The 15,084-nt window shown below is 52.6% G+C and overlaps 1 protein-coding gene across 1 annotated transcript in view; it reads right to left on the bottom strand.

The window, feature by feature from the left end:
- Positions 1 to 271: 271 nt before the first annotated feature.
- ARMC1 (armadillo repeat containing 1) overlaps positions 272 to 15,084 on the bottom strand; it is a 198,055-nt gene continuing 183,242 nt past the window's right edge. The window contains exon 7 of the mRNA XM_086950145.1: positions 272 to 3,310. Within this exon, the coding sequence (XP_086806271.1) occupies positions 3,119 to 3,310 (192 nt within the window). The 3' untranslated portion in view covers positions 272 to 3,118. The remainder of the gene's footprint in view (positions 3,311 to 15,084) is intronic.

Raw genomic sequence — 15,084 nt, forward strand, 5'->3', positions numbered from 1 at the left:
CACAGAGATCCCCTACTACAGAACCATATTTCCCCCTACGGCCTGGTGGCGTTTTTATACGAATCGATATACAATGTGTGATATTAAAAACATAGTACAGTTTTCCTACGTTTCACCAACTTTTATCTACAGATCCGCGAATACAAACTTCAGCTTCAGGCCAGACCGGTTTTCTTTGCTAGTGAAAGAATTTAGTAAGGAGGAATTTAGTAAGGATGAAGTAATATGTTGAAAAGTGAAGCAACATAACCAAACAAATATCAAAACAAAATTTTGTCATTTTTGTTTTATTTCACACACCACAGTTCAAAAATAATTTACAGTTGCCATAAATGTTCTACAAGAGCAGTAATATGGGCACGAGAACATACCTGAATTTGAAAACAAATGACTAAAGCTCATAATGCACATATTAATTTTGCCATTAGCTTGCACACAACAATACGCGTAGGTTATGTAACAGCATGTGAGTGCTTTGTCTAAAGCACCTTCCCCACAGACTTTCAAACAAAAGATTGTCAGTACACGTGATGACCACAAAATGGATCTTATTTCAGATGAGCTGTACCAACAGGAGCAGGGTGATTCAGTGTTCTATAAAAATACTGCTTGGTAGCAAAGTGACTGCTTCATGAAACTGAAATCCTATCTTTTAACACTAATCCTAAATTCATCAGCAGCAATCCGTACACTGGCAAGACCCAAAACGGTTTGGTATCCTTTCCTCGCTTTTGGATGGATATAGCTTTTGGTAGCAAACAATGGATAACTACTTAAGTAAAATAATGTGTGCATTGTAAAAGAAAACGTCGATTTTCCAAACTATTAAAAAGGCATTACGAGGTGACGTGAAATAATAAAGCTTAAAGTTGCAAAGAAAATAACCTTTCAAGTGACAGTATATAAAAGAATGACTTTGAGGCATAATATAATGTGCGCTTTGTTTCTTTTTCAGTTTCTATCGCATCCATTTAATCCGGTCTTTAGTGAAAAGTAAACTGGTAACAGACCAACATTAATAATACCGACGCTGTATTTATGCCAACAACACCAAACCAGCCAACGGCAACCCAAGTTACACATCAGTCAACAGAAATATGGTTCAAAGGCTCTTCTGTATACTTCTCGTGTGAACACCAATCACATATTACTTCTCAACCCACTCTTTCTTAGTAAAATCTTCAATGCACTAGTGGTTAAAGAAAAAAATTAACATGGGGTTATACTGTTCCAGCTTGCACAACTGTGCATTAACATAGGCCTGTGCCCTTGAAAAAGACATCTACTTCGAATGATGCAAAGCAGGTCAGTGGATGTACTAAGTACCTGGGCATCAAACCTCCTGAGATGGTGGCACATTCCGCAGCGCTGCCAAAGGTCAGCACACACAGGCAAGTGGACAACGAAGGCAGCATTTTTCCCAAATAAACAATCGCGTCGAATTAAACTGGTGCATTAACGCTGAGAAAAATAACCATCCAAAATCTGAAATAAGGCAAAAAAAAATGTTTGAAGGCTGAAGGCATGTGACTTGTGAAACAAAAACAAACACAACTAAGAAAACTAGACAGATTTAAGAACGCGCGCCGATCGGTGGTGAGGCCCGATTCACTGCCACATCTAGTATCAAAGCACAGGAAAAGTCAAATATTCCAAAAAGGAAACAGACAAGACAGTGTTCCCCGTGACACAACATCAGTAAAAAGGCAAAATGCAAAGGAAGTAAATGAAAAATAAGGAATAGGGCACCTGTGCCGTTACAATTTTTTGGGGAAGGTAATTTTCACCAATCTCAGGATTCCCGTGAATTAATTACATACAAAGTGCAAGAAACGTGGCAGTAAGTAAAAAATATGAAGATGAGGAATTCTAAAGACCTTTATATTCTACATTATGTCGACAGGTATTTGTACAAATATTGGTAGCGTCAAAGTTTCCGCCCATTAGTGTCTGGTTTCTGACTGAGTGGTCATCAGGGCCAGTAGGCCGAGCTACTTAAAATGTCACCATTCAATGATGAACCAAAAGAAAAGCTGAAAATTCGGCAATAGGAAAGAAATTAGAAGATCATCAAACTCTGTAACAAGTTTAAGGCAAAGTGTCCAGAGAGCCCTCCACTGAAGGTTGCCTGCGCTGGACAAGCTTCCGCTCCTGACCCAACCCAACAGTACTACAAGGATCCCGGCTCCCTGGAGACCTTGCCCTGGGGCTTATAGCAGGGTTTGATGCGACTTCACATTTCTTTTGTATTGCTGAATTGTGTTCCAGCCCTTTGATTCATCATTGATGGTGACCTTTAGAAGTGGCTCCGCCTATTCGTCCTGATGAGGCACCAAGGAGTCAAAAAGGCAATGCTCCTCCTATCTGACTGAATACTATACTTACTGGATGCTTGTAACTACAAACAACTGGTCACTTAGTATTGACTATAAGAAGTGTTTCTTTAATTCCTATTTGTAATCTGTGATCCTCATGCTCACTCACTGGTCGCTGTACAGGTTTTTGCACTTTTTATGCAATGAATGCCTCACCTGTCACCATGTTTGTTTTTCCTTTATACATATTGACATACTGAACGAGATTACGAAGAATAACAACACATACTGTTCGAAAAATTGCAATGACAGGTCCGCCACCACTTATTTTCCTTCAATTGACTGATACAGTTTACTGATGCGGTCTCACAAGATCGATCCACTGAATAATGGGACTTAACTCCTTTGGGGACACCCTTTTGCCTCGGTCATCGCTCCACAAGTAGTCCCACTTGACGTCCCATGCAAATAACCGTGTGTTTCCACCTACAGGAGGCACGCTACCACATTCATTTGCTAGCTGAGAAAAGGCAGGCAACGTATGGGCTATTTACAGACCCGTGTACAACAGTGAAGGAACTAAACCGGTTTGGAACGAGGAGCTATTTCATGCTGATCATCTCTTCAGAACACTATGCATTCCAGGCTAGATGCTTGATACAATGTAAATTGCAGCATAAATATTGGTCTTCTAAAAATCGAATGTTATATTCTTATTGCAATTGCACTTGAAAGTCCACCAAAGAAATGGCAAACTTGCCCCCTTTTGGCTCGCACAGGCTAGTTGTAGCCCCAAACCCAGGTCACCAATAGAAAGATCGAGTTAGAAAGTTTGCAGCCGAGCTGAACCAGCTGCTTCCGCCTTCCATGTGGGACCCCACACGGGACACCGCTTTGTCTTGTTCCTTTGAAGGGCTTTCCTCTTCTGGCAAATAGTCAGGCAAATCTGTGTTCTCTTCAACTTCAACAGGAGTGTCTTGAAATGGAACCAGCATCTAAATAAAAAACAACATTTTAGCAGTTTTTCTTCAAAAGAAAGAAGAATGTAAGCAAACATTTTTTATAATAAACTTTTATTGGGTTTAATAACGCAAGACATCATTCACTGAGATACATACATTATTATTGTTACTTTGGCGGTGGGACAGAGTATTGAATCAGCACCATCACACGTGAGCAAATATTATTACGTCTGTTGCCTTCTTTGGAAAGTATCCATAACTCACCATTAGTATTTGTAACCGAATCACAGAAAGGTCGATTCACAAAAAAATGTATATCTATAAACAGATACTTACTCTTGCGGCTGGGAGTGCATTTATATTTTTTTTTTCTAAGAGCACTCAAGGGAACGAACAAGTTACTTACCTTCGGTAACGATATATCTGTAAGAAACATTAGTTAGTGTTAGATTCCTTACCTTAGAATATCCCCAGGCGTCAGTCTGGATCCGGAAACTTTTGCGTAGCAGTACCCCTGCGCGTCGGTAGGCGTCGTCTGCAGGCGTCCCCTGCGGCTCCGCGTCCGTCGTCGGCGTCGTGCGCCGTGATGACGTCGCTGGAGTACATAGACGCCGCCTCCGCGCGCTGACGTCAGTTCTTTGCACACAGCTTTTCCGCGCCAGGAGACGCAGAGCCATGAGAGAACCAACACTGGTGCCATGTACAAACTAGGGCCCTGAAAGGGATGACCTTAACCCTAGGTATCAGTTCGCAGAACGGGGAGGATGGGTGGGTTCGGTAAGGAATCTAACACTAACTAATGTTTCTTACAGATATATCGTTACCGAAGGTAAGTAACTTGTTCATCTGAAAGAAACACGTTAGTGTTAGATTCCTTACCTTAGAATACATACCCCAGCAATACCAACCCCGGTGGTGGGTCTGCGAACCAATACAAAACTACACCAGAAAGTCCTGGAGGACAGAACGGCCAAAGAAGCCATCCCTCCGGACTTGACTGTCCAGGCAGTAGTGCCTCGCAAAGGTGTGCAGCGAGGCCCACGTAGCCGCCTGGCAAATGTCCTGCAAGGGGACTCCCCGGCCCAGGGCAGTAGTAGCCGCCGTGGCCCGAGTGGAATGGGCCCTCAGCCCAACAGGAGGCTCCTTCCGAGCCAAAGAGTAGCACGCTTTGATGCAGAGGACGACCCATCGAGAGATGGTTCGTTTACAAACCGCCCGTCCCTTCTTCGCACCCACGTAGCCAACAACAGTTGGTCATCCACCCGGAACTGGCGTGTGCGATCCATGTAAAATGAAAGCGCACGTTTTGGGTCCAGACGATGGAGCCGCTCTTCATCCTTTGAAGGATGCGGAGGCGGGAAGAAGGAAGGGAGGGTGATGGACTGCCCGATGTGAAAGGCCGAAACAACCTTGGGCAGGAAAGAAGGTCTAGTCCTCAGAACCACCTTGTCAGGATGAATGGACAGGAAAGGAGGTTGGACAGAAAGAGCCTGGAGCTCACTCACCCTCCTGGCAGAGGTGATGGCAACCAGGAAAGCCGTCTTTAAAGTCAGGAGACGGAGAGGGCAAGAATGAAGGGGCTCAAAGGGAGCACACATCAGGAAAGTTAGAACCAGGTTCAAATCCCACTGAGGCATCACAAACGGAACAGGTGGAAACATGTGAGTGATGCCTTTCAAGAATCGAGTTACAATCGGGGATTTGAACAAAGAAGGCTGATCAGGAAGCCTCAAAAAGGCTGAAAGGGCAGAAAGGTAGCCCTTGATAGTGCCCAGAGCAGAGCCCTGCTGGGCCAGAGAAAGAAGAAACAGAAGAACCTCCGAAAGAGGGGCAGAAAGAGGATCCACAGCCTTTGCTGTGCACCATGCCACAAATCTGTTCCACCGACAGGCGTATACCGACTTAGTGGAGGGACGCCTGGCTGCCAGAATAACATCACAGACTTCAGGAGGCAAGTCAAATGGCCTCAACTGCCGCCGCTCAATCTCCAAGCATGGAGGTGGAGACTGGACAGGTTCGGGTGGAGGACCGTCCCCTGCTGCTGCGACAGAAGGTCCTCCTGAAGGGGCAGGCGGATCGGGGGACCGACTGACATGCTGAGTAGCTCGGGATACCAGTACCTTCGAGCCCAGTCCGGAGCCACAAGGATAACTTGGGCCCGGTCGCGCCTGATCTTCTTCAGCACTCTGGGCAGAAGTGGTATAGGCGGAAAGGCGTATAACAGACCGCAACTCCACTCGCGCCGAAAGGCGTCGCCGTGCGAGTGCCGTCTTGGAAACTCCAACGCGCAGAACTGATGACATTGCGCGTTCTCTTCTGTGGCGAATAGATCTAACCAAGGCTCTCCCCATTGCAGAAAGATGCCTTGCGCCACGTCCGAGTTCAGACGCCATTCGTGATCCATCGAGCACCGACGGCTGAGTTCGTCCGCCCTGGCGTTCAGAGAACCTGCCAGGTGTTGAACCGTCAGAGTCACGCCCTGACGTTCCAGCCATAGCCAGAGGCGCAGAGCCTCCTGGCAAAGGGTCCACGACCCCACTCCGCCCTGTTTGTTGCAGTACCACATGGCGGTGGTGTTGTCGGTGAACACCTGCACTACACTCCCGTTGACAAAGGGGAGGAATGCCTTCAGTGCCAGACGAAATCGCCCGCAGCTCCAACAGATTGATGTGGAGCCGGGACTCCGCCGGAGACCAGATGCCTCTGATCTCTGCCTCTCCCAAGTGGCCACCCCAGCCCTGGAGGGACGCGTCCGTCACGACAACGTGCTCCGGTTGGGGAAGGGAGAGGGACTTGCCCCTGACCCAATCGCGGTCCGTAAGCCACCACTGCAGTTGTCTCGCAGTGCCCTCCGAGATCAAGACGTGGTCGGACAAGTTGCCCTGATGCTGGGCCCACTGAAACTTCAGGTCCCACTGCAGAGCCCGCATCCGCCACCTGGCGTGATGCACCAGAAGGATGCAGGAAGCCATCAGTCCCAGCAGCCGCAGCGTCAACCTGACCGAGACTCGGGATAGCGGCTGAAAGATGGGAATCAAAGCCTGAATATCCCGAACCCGCCGTTCCGGAGGATAAACCCGAAACTGCGCCGAGTCCAGAACCGCTCCGATGAAAAGGAGCTTTTGAGAGGGACACAGGTGTGATTTCGGCACGTTGATGGAGAACCCCAGGTCGTGCAAGAGGTCTGCCGTCATCTGAAGGTGGTGGACGACTGTCTGGGGCGAGCCCGCCTTCAACAACCAGTCGTCTAGGTAGGGGAAGACTGAAACCCCTAACCTGCGCAGATGGGCTGCGACCACCGCCATCACCTTCGTGAACACCCGTGGGGCGCTGGTAAGGCCGAAGGGGAGCACGATAAACTGAAAGTGCTCCTGGCCTACCGTGAACCGCAGGTAACGCCGGTGGGCCGGCAGGACGGGGATGTGAAAATAGGCGTCCTGCAAGTCCAACGCTACCATCCAGTCTTGCGGGTCTAGAGCAGCCAAGACCTGAGCTAACGTCAACATCTTGAACTTCTCCTTCCGGAGGAAGCCGTTGACGTTCCTTAGATCCAAGATAGGACGTAGGCCCCCCTTGTCCTTCTTGGGCACCAGAAAGTAGTGGGAATAACAACCACGCCCTACTTCTGGCCCAGGAACGCGCTCGATGGCCCCCTTGGCCAAGAGGGCCGTAACTTCCTCCTGCAGAAGTGTCAAGTGGTCCCCCGACACACGGTGGTTCTGCGGTGGCATGGCTGGAGGAGAGGTCTCGAAGGGGAGGGAGTAGCCCCTTCGGACAATTTGCAGCACCCACCTGTCCGAAGTGATCGTGCGCCAGTGAGCGTGGTGATGGCGAACCCTGCCACCCACTGGCGTCACATGGGGCCGAAAGCACGGACTAGGAGGATTTTGGGGTAGATGCTGCGGGGGAAGGTGTGGTCTGACCCCGCCGTTGTCCCCGACCGCCACCACGGCGGTTTCCACGGCCGCCACCGCGTTGGAAGGATTGTTGCGGCGCGTGGCTGGCAGCACGTGTGGGGGCGCCCCTTCCTTGGCCACGAAAGGGACGAAACGAACCCGGTTGCTGACGCTGGGTCGAGAGACCCAAGGACTTGGCCGTGACCCTGGAGTCCTTGAAGCGTTCCAGCGCGTGGTCCGCTTTGTCACCGAACAGGTGACAGCCATCAAACGGCATGTCCATCAGGGTATTTTGGACATCAGCCGAAAAATTGGCGGATCTCAGCCAGGCGTGACGACGAATCGCCACCGTCGTAGACATAGCCCTGCCCAGCGAGTCGGTCGTATCAAGACCACACCGAATGGAATATTTCGCTGCATCCCGGCCCTCAGCTACAGCTTGACCGAGCTTTGCCCGCACCTCCATGGGGCATTCTGGCAGCAGCTCCGCGACCGTATCCCACACAGAGTGGGTGTAGCGGCCCAAGAGGCAGGCGGTGTTGCAAGACCGCAGGCCCAAACTAATGGACGAGAAGACCTTTTTTCCAAACTGGTCATACCTCTTGGATTCCCGGTCGGGCGGGGCCGACGGGAATGCGGACTGGGAGGTCGAGGCCTGGATCACCAGACTCTCAGGAGTGGGGTGGGTAGACAGGTACTTGGGGTCGTCCGGACAAGGACGGTGGCGCCTGGCCACGTTCCGATCAACAGGCGCACCTGAAGCGGGCCTGGACCACGTGCCCAACAGAACGTCAGACAAGGCTTCATTAAACGGCAGCAGAGGCTCCAAAGGGCATGACTGCGGCTTGAAGACCTCGGTGAGGATGTTAGGCCTCACGGCCGCGACGGGGAGCTCAAGGTTTAAGGCCTTGGCAGCCCTCATCAGCACCACAGAATAGGCAGCTCCCTCCACCGATGCCACGGTTGGAGGAGAGATCAAACCAGGGTTAGGGGAGTCGTCCAAACCACTGGCATCCCCCAAGTCACCTGTCCAGTCCGGGTCATACTGGCACTCGCGAGCCAGAGGGTCCTCGGACCCCTCCCAACCTTCACCGTACTCCCCATCCTCTCCGTACTCGGAGTCAATGATGAAGACCGGCTCCTCGGGGTTCATGGGCCCCATCGGCGCCGGGACCAGCGTCGATCGACGCCCGTCCGGCGCCGCGTCCGGCGTCGGAGAAGGTAAGGGGACGGCGCCGCCCGGAGCCGGCGTCGGAACCCCACCGCCGGCCGGAACCGGCAGCGGAGAACCGGCGCCGCGCGGGGGCGGCGTCGGGGGTAACCCCGAGGGCAACGGCGCCGGGGAGGCCGGAAGACCAGCCGGCGCCGATCCCGAAGGCCCCTGCGGCGCCGGGGTCGGAGCCGTCGGCGGCGCCGGGGCCGGAGCACCCGACGGCGCCGAGGCAGGGACACCCGAACCGCCAGGGCCCCCAGACGGTAGCACTGGGCCCGCAGGCACCGTAGGCCCCGTCGGAGAAGCGAGCGCCCTCATGGCCATGAGGAACGCCTCGATCTCCTCAGGCGTCGCACCATGCCCAGGGACCGGAGGGTATGAGGCAGGCCGCGCCGGCGACTCTCGCGGAGCCGCGGGGATGGGGTCACCCGAGCCCCCGGCCGCATCGCGCGAGCGTCGGGGGGAGTCGGGGGTACGATGACGACGCCCCGACTTCTTGTGCTTCTTACCTGACGAGGATGACGAGTGGCGTCGACTTCCGGAGCGCCCGGCGCGGCTCCGCGACCGCTCCCTCGAACGCTCTCTCGACCTCCGGCCGGACCGGGACCGCTCCCGGTCCCGACGTGGGGCCGACACCCGGAGCTCCAGCAGCTTGCGGGACCGCTCCCGTCTAGCCTTGTTGGTAAGGGCCCGGCAGTCGACGCAGGATTCCACGTCGTGGTCGGGGCCCAGACACCGGAGGCAGAGGCGGTGATGGTCTGTGACCGACATCGTGCGCTCACAGCCATCGCAATTCTTAAATCCTGGCATCCTATCAGGCACAATAGTAGAAAAAGACAATCGAAAAAACTTGGTCAAAGACCGGAGTACTGCTCTTCAGATCTGCGTCCACTGGCGCGGAAAAAAGAAGAACTGACGTCAGCGCGCGGAGGCGGCGTCTATGTACTCCAGCGACGTCATCACGGCGCACGACGCCGACGACGGACGCGGAGCCGCAGGGGACGCCTGCAGACGACGCCTACCGACGCGCAGGGGTACTGCTACGCAAAAGTTTCCGGATCCAGACTGACGCCTGGGGATATTCTAAGGTAAGGAATCTAACACTAACGTGTTTCTTTCAGATACTTGATAATCTCCATTTACGTTAGCGCCAAGTAGGCAATTCTGCATCTATAATTGTATACAGGTTACAACTGCACATCACAACCTTTCTCTAAGGGGGGAGAAAATATCTTTGATTACGAGTTTGTTCCCTTCCTAGTCCCAACTTAGACCGTTTCTAAGGTGGAAATGGACAGAGAATGGGCTAGTGAACACAAATATATTGCGGTTCCGGACACATTTTCTACGCATTCCGGCCCTGGAACGCAACTTCTGGTGGAAATTTACTCAATCAATCACTGCATTTATAAAGCGCGCTACATACCCGTGAGGGTCTCAAGGCGCTGGAGAGGGGGGGAGGGGGGGGGGGGCGCTACTGATCGAAGAGCCAGGTTTTGAGGAATCTTCTGAAGGCCAGCAGGTCCTGAGTCTGTCGTAAGCTGGTGGGGAGAGTATTCCAGGTCTTGGCGGCGAGGTAGGAGAAGGATCTGCCGGCGGCGGTGGTTTTCCGGATACGAGGGACAGTGGCGAGGTTGGCTGAGCGGAGGCTTCGAGTGGGGGTGTGAAGCTGAGTCGGTCGTTGAGGTATGTAGGTCCGGCGTTGTGTAGGGCTTTGTGTGCGTGGATGAGGAGTTTGAAGGTGATCCTCTTGTTGATGGGGAGCCAGTGCAGGGCTCTCAGGTGGGGTGTGATGTGGCTGCGTCGGGGACGTTGAGGATCAGTCGTGCCGAGGCGTTTTGGATTCGTTGTAGTTGTCTCAGGACCTTGGTTGTTCTTCCAGAGTAGAGGGCGTTCCCGTAGTCGAGTCTGCTGGTGATGAGGGCCTGGGTGACGATTTTTATCGTGTCCGGAGGGATCCATTTGAAGATCCTGCGAAGCATGCGGAGGGTGTTGAAGCAGGACGCGGAGACGGCATTGACTTGCCTGGTCATGGAGAGGGTGGAGTCGAGGATGACCCCCAGGTTGCATGCGTGGTCTATGGGTTCCGGGGCTGTGTCTAGCGATGTGGGCCACCAAGAGTCGTTCCAGGCTGATGGGGTGGGTCCGTGAATGAGGACCTCCATCTGGTCTGAGTTCAGCTTCAGTCTGCTGTCCTTCATCCAGGCGGCTACGGCCTTCATTCCTCTGTCGAGGTGGGCTTTGGCGGTGTGGGGGTCTTCGGTGAGGGGTATGATCAGCTGGGTGTCATCGGCAAAGGAGATGATGTTGAGGTTATGCTGTTGTGCGACGTGGGTGAGCGGTGCCATGTAGATATTGAACAGCGTCGGTCTGAGGGAGGATCCCTGGGGGACGCCGCAGTGATCTCGGTGGATTTTGAGCAGAAGGGTGGGAGGCGGACGCTCTGGGTTCTGCCGGAGAGGAAGGATGTGGTCCAGGCCAGGGCCTTCTCTTGAATTCGGGCATCATGGAGGCGAGCTGATAGGGTGCGGTGGCAGACTGTGTCAAAGGCTGCTGATAGGTCTAGGAGGATAAGGGCAGCTGTTTCTCCTTTGTCCATCAGGATTCTGATGTCGTCAGTGACGGCGATGAGGGCAGTTTCGTTGCTGTGGTTGCTGCGAAAGCCGGATTGGGATGGGACCAGGATGTCGTGGTCTTCGAGGTAGCGGGTTAGCTGTTTGTTGACAATCTTCTCTGTCACTTTTGCCGGGAACGGGAGCAGGGAGATGGGCCGGAAGTTCTTGAGGTCCGCCTTGGGTTTTTTCAGAAGGGCGTTGATCTCGGCGTGCTTCCAGCTTTCCGGGAAGGTTGCTGTCTCGAAGGAGCTGTTGATTGTTTACCGGAGGTGGGGGGCGATGGTTGTGCTGGCTTTGTTGAAGACGTGGTGAGGGCAGGGGTCAGATGGGGATCCGGAGTGGATGGAGTTTATGGTTTTGATGGTGTCTTCGTCGGTGATGTTGGACCAGGCGGTCAGGCGGCTCGTGGTCGCAGGGGTGGTGGACTCGGTGGTGGGTGCGGGGGTGTCGGAGTTGAAGCTGTCGTGGATGTCGGTGATCTTGCAGTGAAAGAAGGTGGCCAAGGAGTCGCAAAGGTCTTGTGATGGTGGGATGTCGTTGGTGTTGGAGCTGGGGTTGGAGAGTTCTTTCACGATGCTGAAGAGCTCTTTGGTGTTGTGTGCGTTGTTGTCTAAGCGGTCCTTGAAGGCGGTCCTTGAAGGCGGCCCTGATGAGTTGGTGGTGTCTGCGGGTGGCGCTCTTGTGGGCTGTGTGGCTGTCAGGTGTTCGGTCGTGGAGTCATTTCTTCTCCAGCTTCTGACAGGTGTGCTTGGAGGTCCGGAGGTGTTTGTTGAACCAGGCGGCTTTCTTGTTGGCGTGGTTGGTCATGGAGGGCTTGAGAGGGGCGAGGGTGTTGGCGCAGTCGTTGATCCATTGTTTGAGGTTGGTCGCGGCGGTGTCTGGGTCGGCGGGTGGTCTCAGGGCGAGGGTGGTAGTCCGTTGGTCCTTGGTGACCTTGCCCCAGCATCGGCGTGGCAGCTGTTGGGTGCGGTGGTGTGTGGTGGGTTTCCTGAAGGTGAAGTGGATGCATCTGTGGTCGGTTCAGTGGGGTTCGGTGGTGTTGCTGAAGGAGACGTGGGGGCTTGTGAAGAAGATGGGGTCCAGCGTGTGTCCAGCTGCGTGGGTGGGTGTTGTCACGAGCTGTTTGAGTCTGAGGTTGGCGAGGATGTCGATCAGGGTGGTGGAGTTGGCATCTTTGTTGTTCTCGAGGTGGAAGTTCAGGTCCCCGAGGAGGATGTAGTCTGTAGAGGCGAGGGCGTGGGTGCTGACGAGGTCGGCGATGGTGTCGCTGAACTGTGGTCGTGGTCCGTAAGGTCTGTAGACGAGTGTTCCTCTGAGGGTGGTGCTGGGGTCGGTATGGATCTGGAAGTCCATGTGCTCAGCGGTGGTGAGGGTGTCGTCAGTGTTGGTCGAGACTCTGAGGGTGTCTTTGTGGATGATGGCGATTCCCCCTCCCACTCCGTTGGTGCGGTCTCTGCGGGAGACCTTGTAGCCGTCTGGGATGGCAATGGCGATGTCTGGTGCTGAGGTGGCGTTCAGCCAGGTCTCCGTCAGGAAGGCGACGTCGGGGGCGGTAGAGTCTAGGAGGTCCCAGAATTCGATGGCGTGTTTGTGAGCGGAGTGAGTGTTGAGGAGGATGCAGCAGAGGTGGTTGGGTTCTCTGGTTGGTGGTTTGGTGGGCTGGATGCTGGTGAATCTGCAGTTCCGGCAGGCGAAGGGCCCTTGGGTGTGCTCCTGGGTGGCCCGTTAGCAGGGGTGGTCTCGTCCAGTGTTGAGTGCGTGGAGGGTGCTGGAGTCGTAGTGCAGTCTGGCATTGCGGGGGGCGCGGGGTCCAGTGGTTCTGGCGCTGTCCAGGTGCAGACGGGCTTGCCTTTGACACGGCATCCATAAGAGGCGAAGTGGGAGGGAGGAGCAGCTGGGAGGCGGGAGCGGCGCGGCCAATGGGCGAGGGCACGGGGTACAGAAGAAAAAAGGGGGCGGGACCGTGGGGGAGCAGCGGGGGGGAGCAGGGGCGGGGAGGCACAGAGGGCAGGAGCGCAAAGGAGCAGTAAAAAATACAGTAAGCAGTAAACAGTAAAAAGGCTACAAGATACAATAACAATGCACAGATGGGGAAGAAGAGAAGGCTGGCAGTGCAGAGGGGAAAAACCAGTTACCGGGCCACACCAGCGGCGAACCCTAGGCAGCGTTGGCACAGTGGGGCAGAGACTCAATCACCCAGGAGGAGGCGTGGGGAGTGACCTGGGGTTACTCACAGTTAAATGGCCGCGAGTGTGAAATCACTTTTTTTGAATAGCAAAAGAGGATTTACATTTGTAAAGTTTATTTAGGAGTGTATGTTAAAGTAACATGCGTAAAGAGATTTGTGAATCAGCTCCTTAAAGTTTAGATGTTCACTCTGATACAAGACATCCATCCACCTTAAAAAAATGTCACTACCATTATAAGAAAATACTATAAGTGAAGCAGGACCTAAAGGCTAACGATTCAGTAGAGGTGTGAAAACCTTTCAGTGATCACATATTTGTGCCGTTTTAAGGGTAAGAGTGCTATGTAATCCAATCCACTCATCTCGCTCTAGTTGGGCTAGGGTTCTGAATAACAACGGTCTCTGCCCCGCCCTCTTAATGTGATATGTTCTTTACTGCATATATCGATGGACTGCGTTTTTTATCTTCCAAATCACATGAAGTTTTTAAGACCTCTGTTTTTTAAATAAAGAATTGTTCAAAGGACTGTAGAGCTGCTGTCAAAATGGCAGTAGAAACTGCCCGGTTTTTGTGTTCTGTTAAACAGAGTTTTAACAATGAATTCTAGTGGGGGGTATGGGTTGGTCAGATGAGCTTAAAATCAATTTTACACTGTAACTGTTTATGTGTTTAGAATGTTTTACGGACAACTGTCCAAATAAACGTATTTTTCTATCTACCAAAATGGACAATACAAATTATATGTCTGATCCAAAAGGACAATACGAACAAGAGGGTAAATCAAGTGACCAATGTCACATCTGTTGTACTTGCTAGACATGTATGAAGGGTGTGACAAATCTGCATGACTAAGTAATCTTTAGTAACCCCAATTGGGGAAAACCAAACACACTTATCTTTAGATTGTGGAAATGTTTGCTACAACAAACGCTGTATCAACTGGTACCAAATATGACTTGAACTATAACAAAAGGGACAACTGAGATATTGGTACGCCTCCATGAGCACAGATTTTGAATTACGTTAATATACTCCACAGGGTGTGTCCAATTCGTATTTGCTAAAAAATGAGAAGCTAGTCATTCGACCGATTTTTTTTCATAACCACTGCAATGAATTAATCATTTAAAGTGCACTGGAATTTTATCCCGCCATCACTGCAGACAAGGCGAATTATATTGTATGTTGCCCAACAGAAAATAAAAAATGGAAACTAAAGTATAGAAATGCTTCAAAGATTTACACTGAAGAATGTGTGGGTGGGGCTCCCAGGGTTCCTGGCAGTGTGCTGGGGTCCTGCTCTGTATGGTTGTGGACTTGTGTGGTCCTGGCAGTGTCCGGGGTCCTGCTCTGCACGGTTGTGGACTTGTGTGGTCCTGGCAGTGTGCTGTAGTTCTGCTCTGCACGGTTGTGGACTTGTGTGGTCCTGGCAGTGTGCTGTGGTCCTGCTCTGCACGGTTGTGGACTTGTGTGGTCCTGGCAGAGTGCTGTGGTTCTGCTCTGCACGGTTGTGGACTTGTGTGGTCCTGGCAGTGTGTGGGGGTCCTGCTCTGCATGGTTGTGGTCTTGTGTGGTCCTGGCAGTGTGCTGTGGCCCTGCTCTGCACGGTTGTGGACTTATGTGGTCCTGGCAGAGTGCTGTGGTTCTGCTCTGCACGGTTGTGGACTTGTGTGGTCCTGGCAGTATGCTGTGGTCCTGCTCTGCACGGTTGTGGACTTGTGTGGTCCTGGCAGTATGCTGTGGTCCTGCTCTGCACGGTTGTGGACTTGTGTGGTCCTGGCAGTGTGCTGTGGTCCTGCTCTGCACGGTTGTGGACTTGTGTGGTCCTGGCAGTGTGCTGTGGTCCTGCTCTGCACAGTTGTGGACTTGTGTGGTCCTGGCAGTATGCTGTGGT

Source organism: Lissotriton vulgaris, unplaced genomic scaffold, assembly GCF_964263255.1.
Source record: "Lissotriton vulgaris unplaced genomic scaffold, aLisVul1.2 SCAFFOLD_2068, whole genome shotgun sequence".
In the NCBI taxonomy this organism is placed as follows: Eukaryota; Metazoa; Chordata; class Amphibia; order Caudata; family Salamandridae; genus Lissotriton; species Lissotriton vulgaris.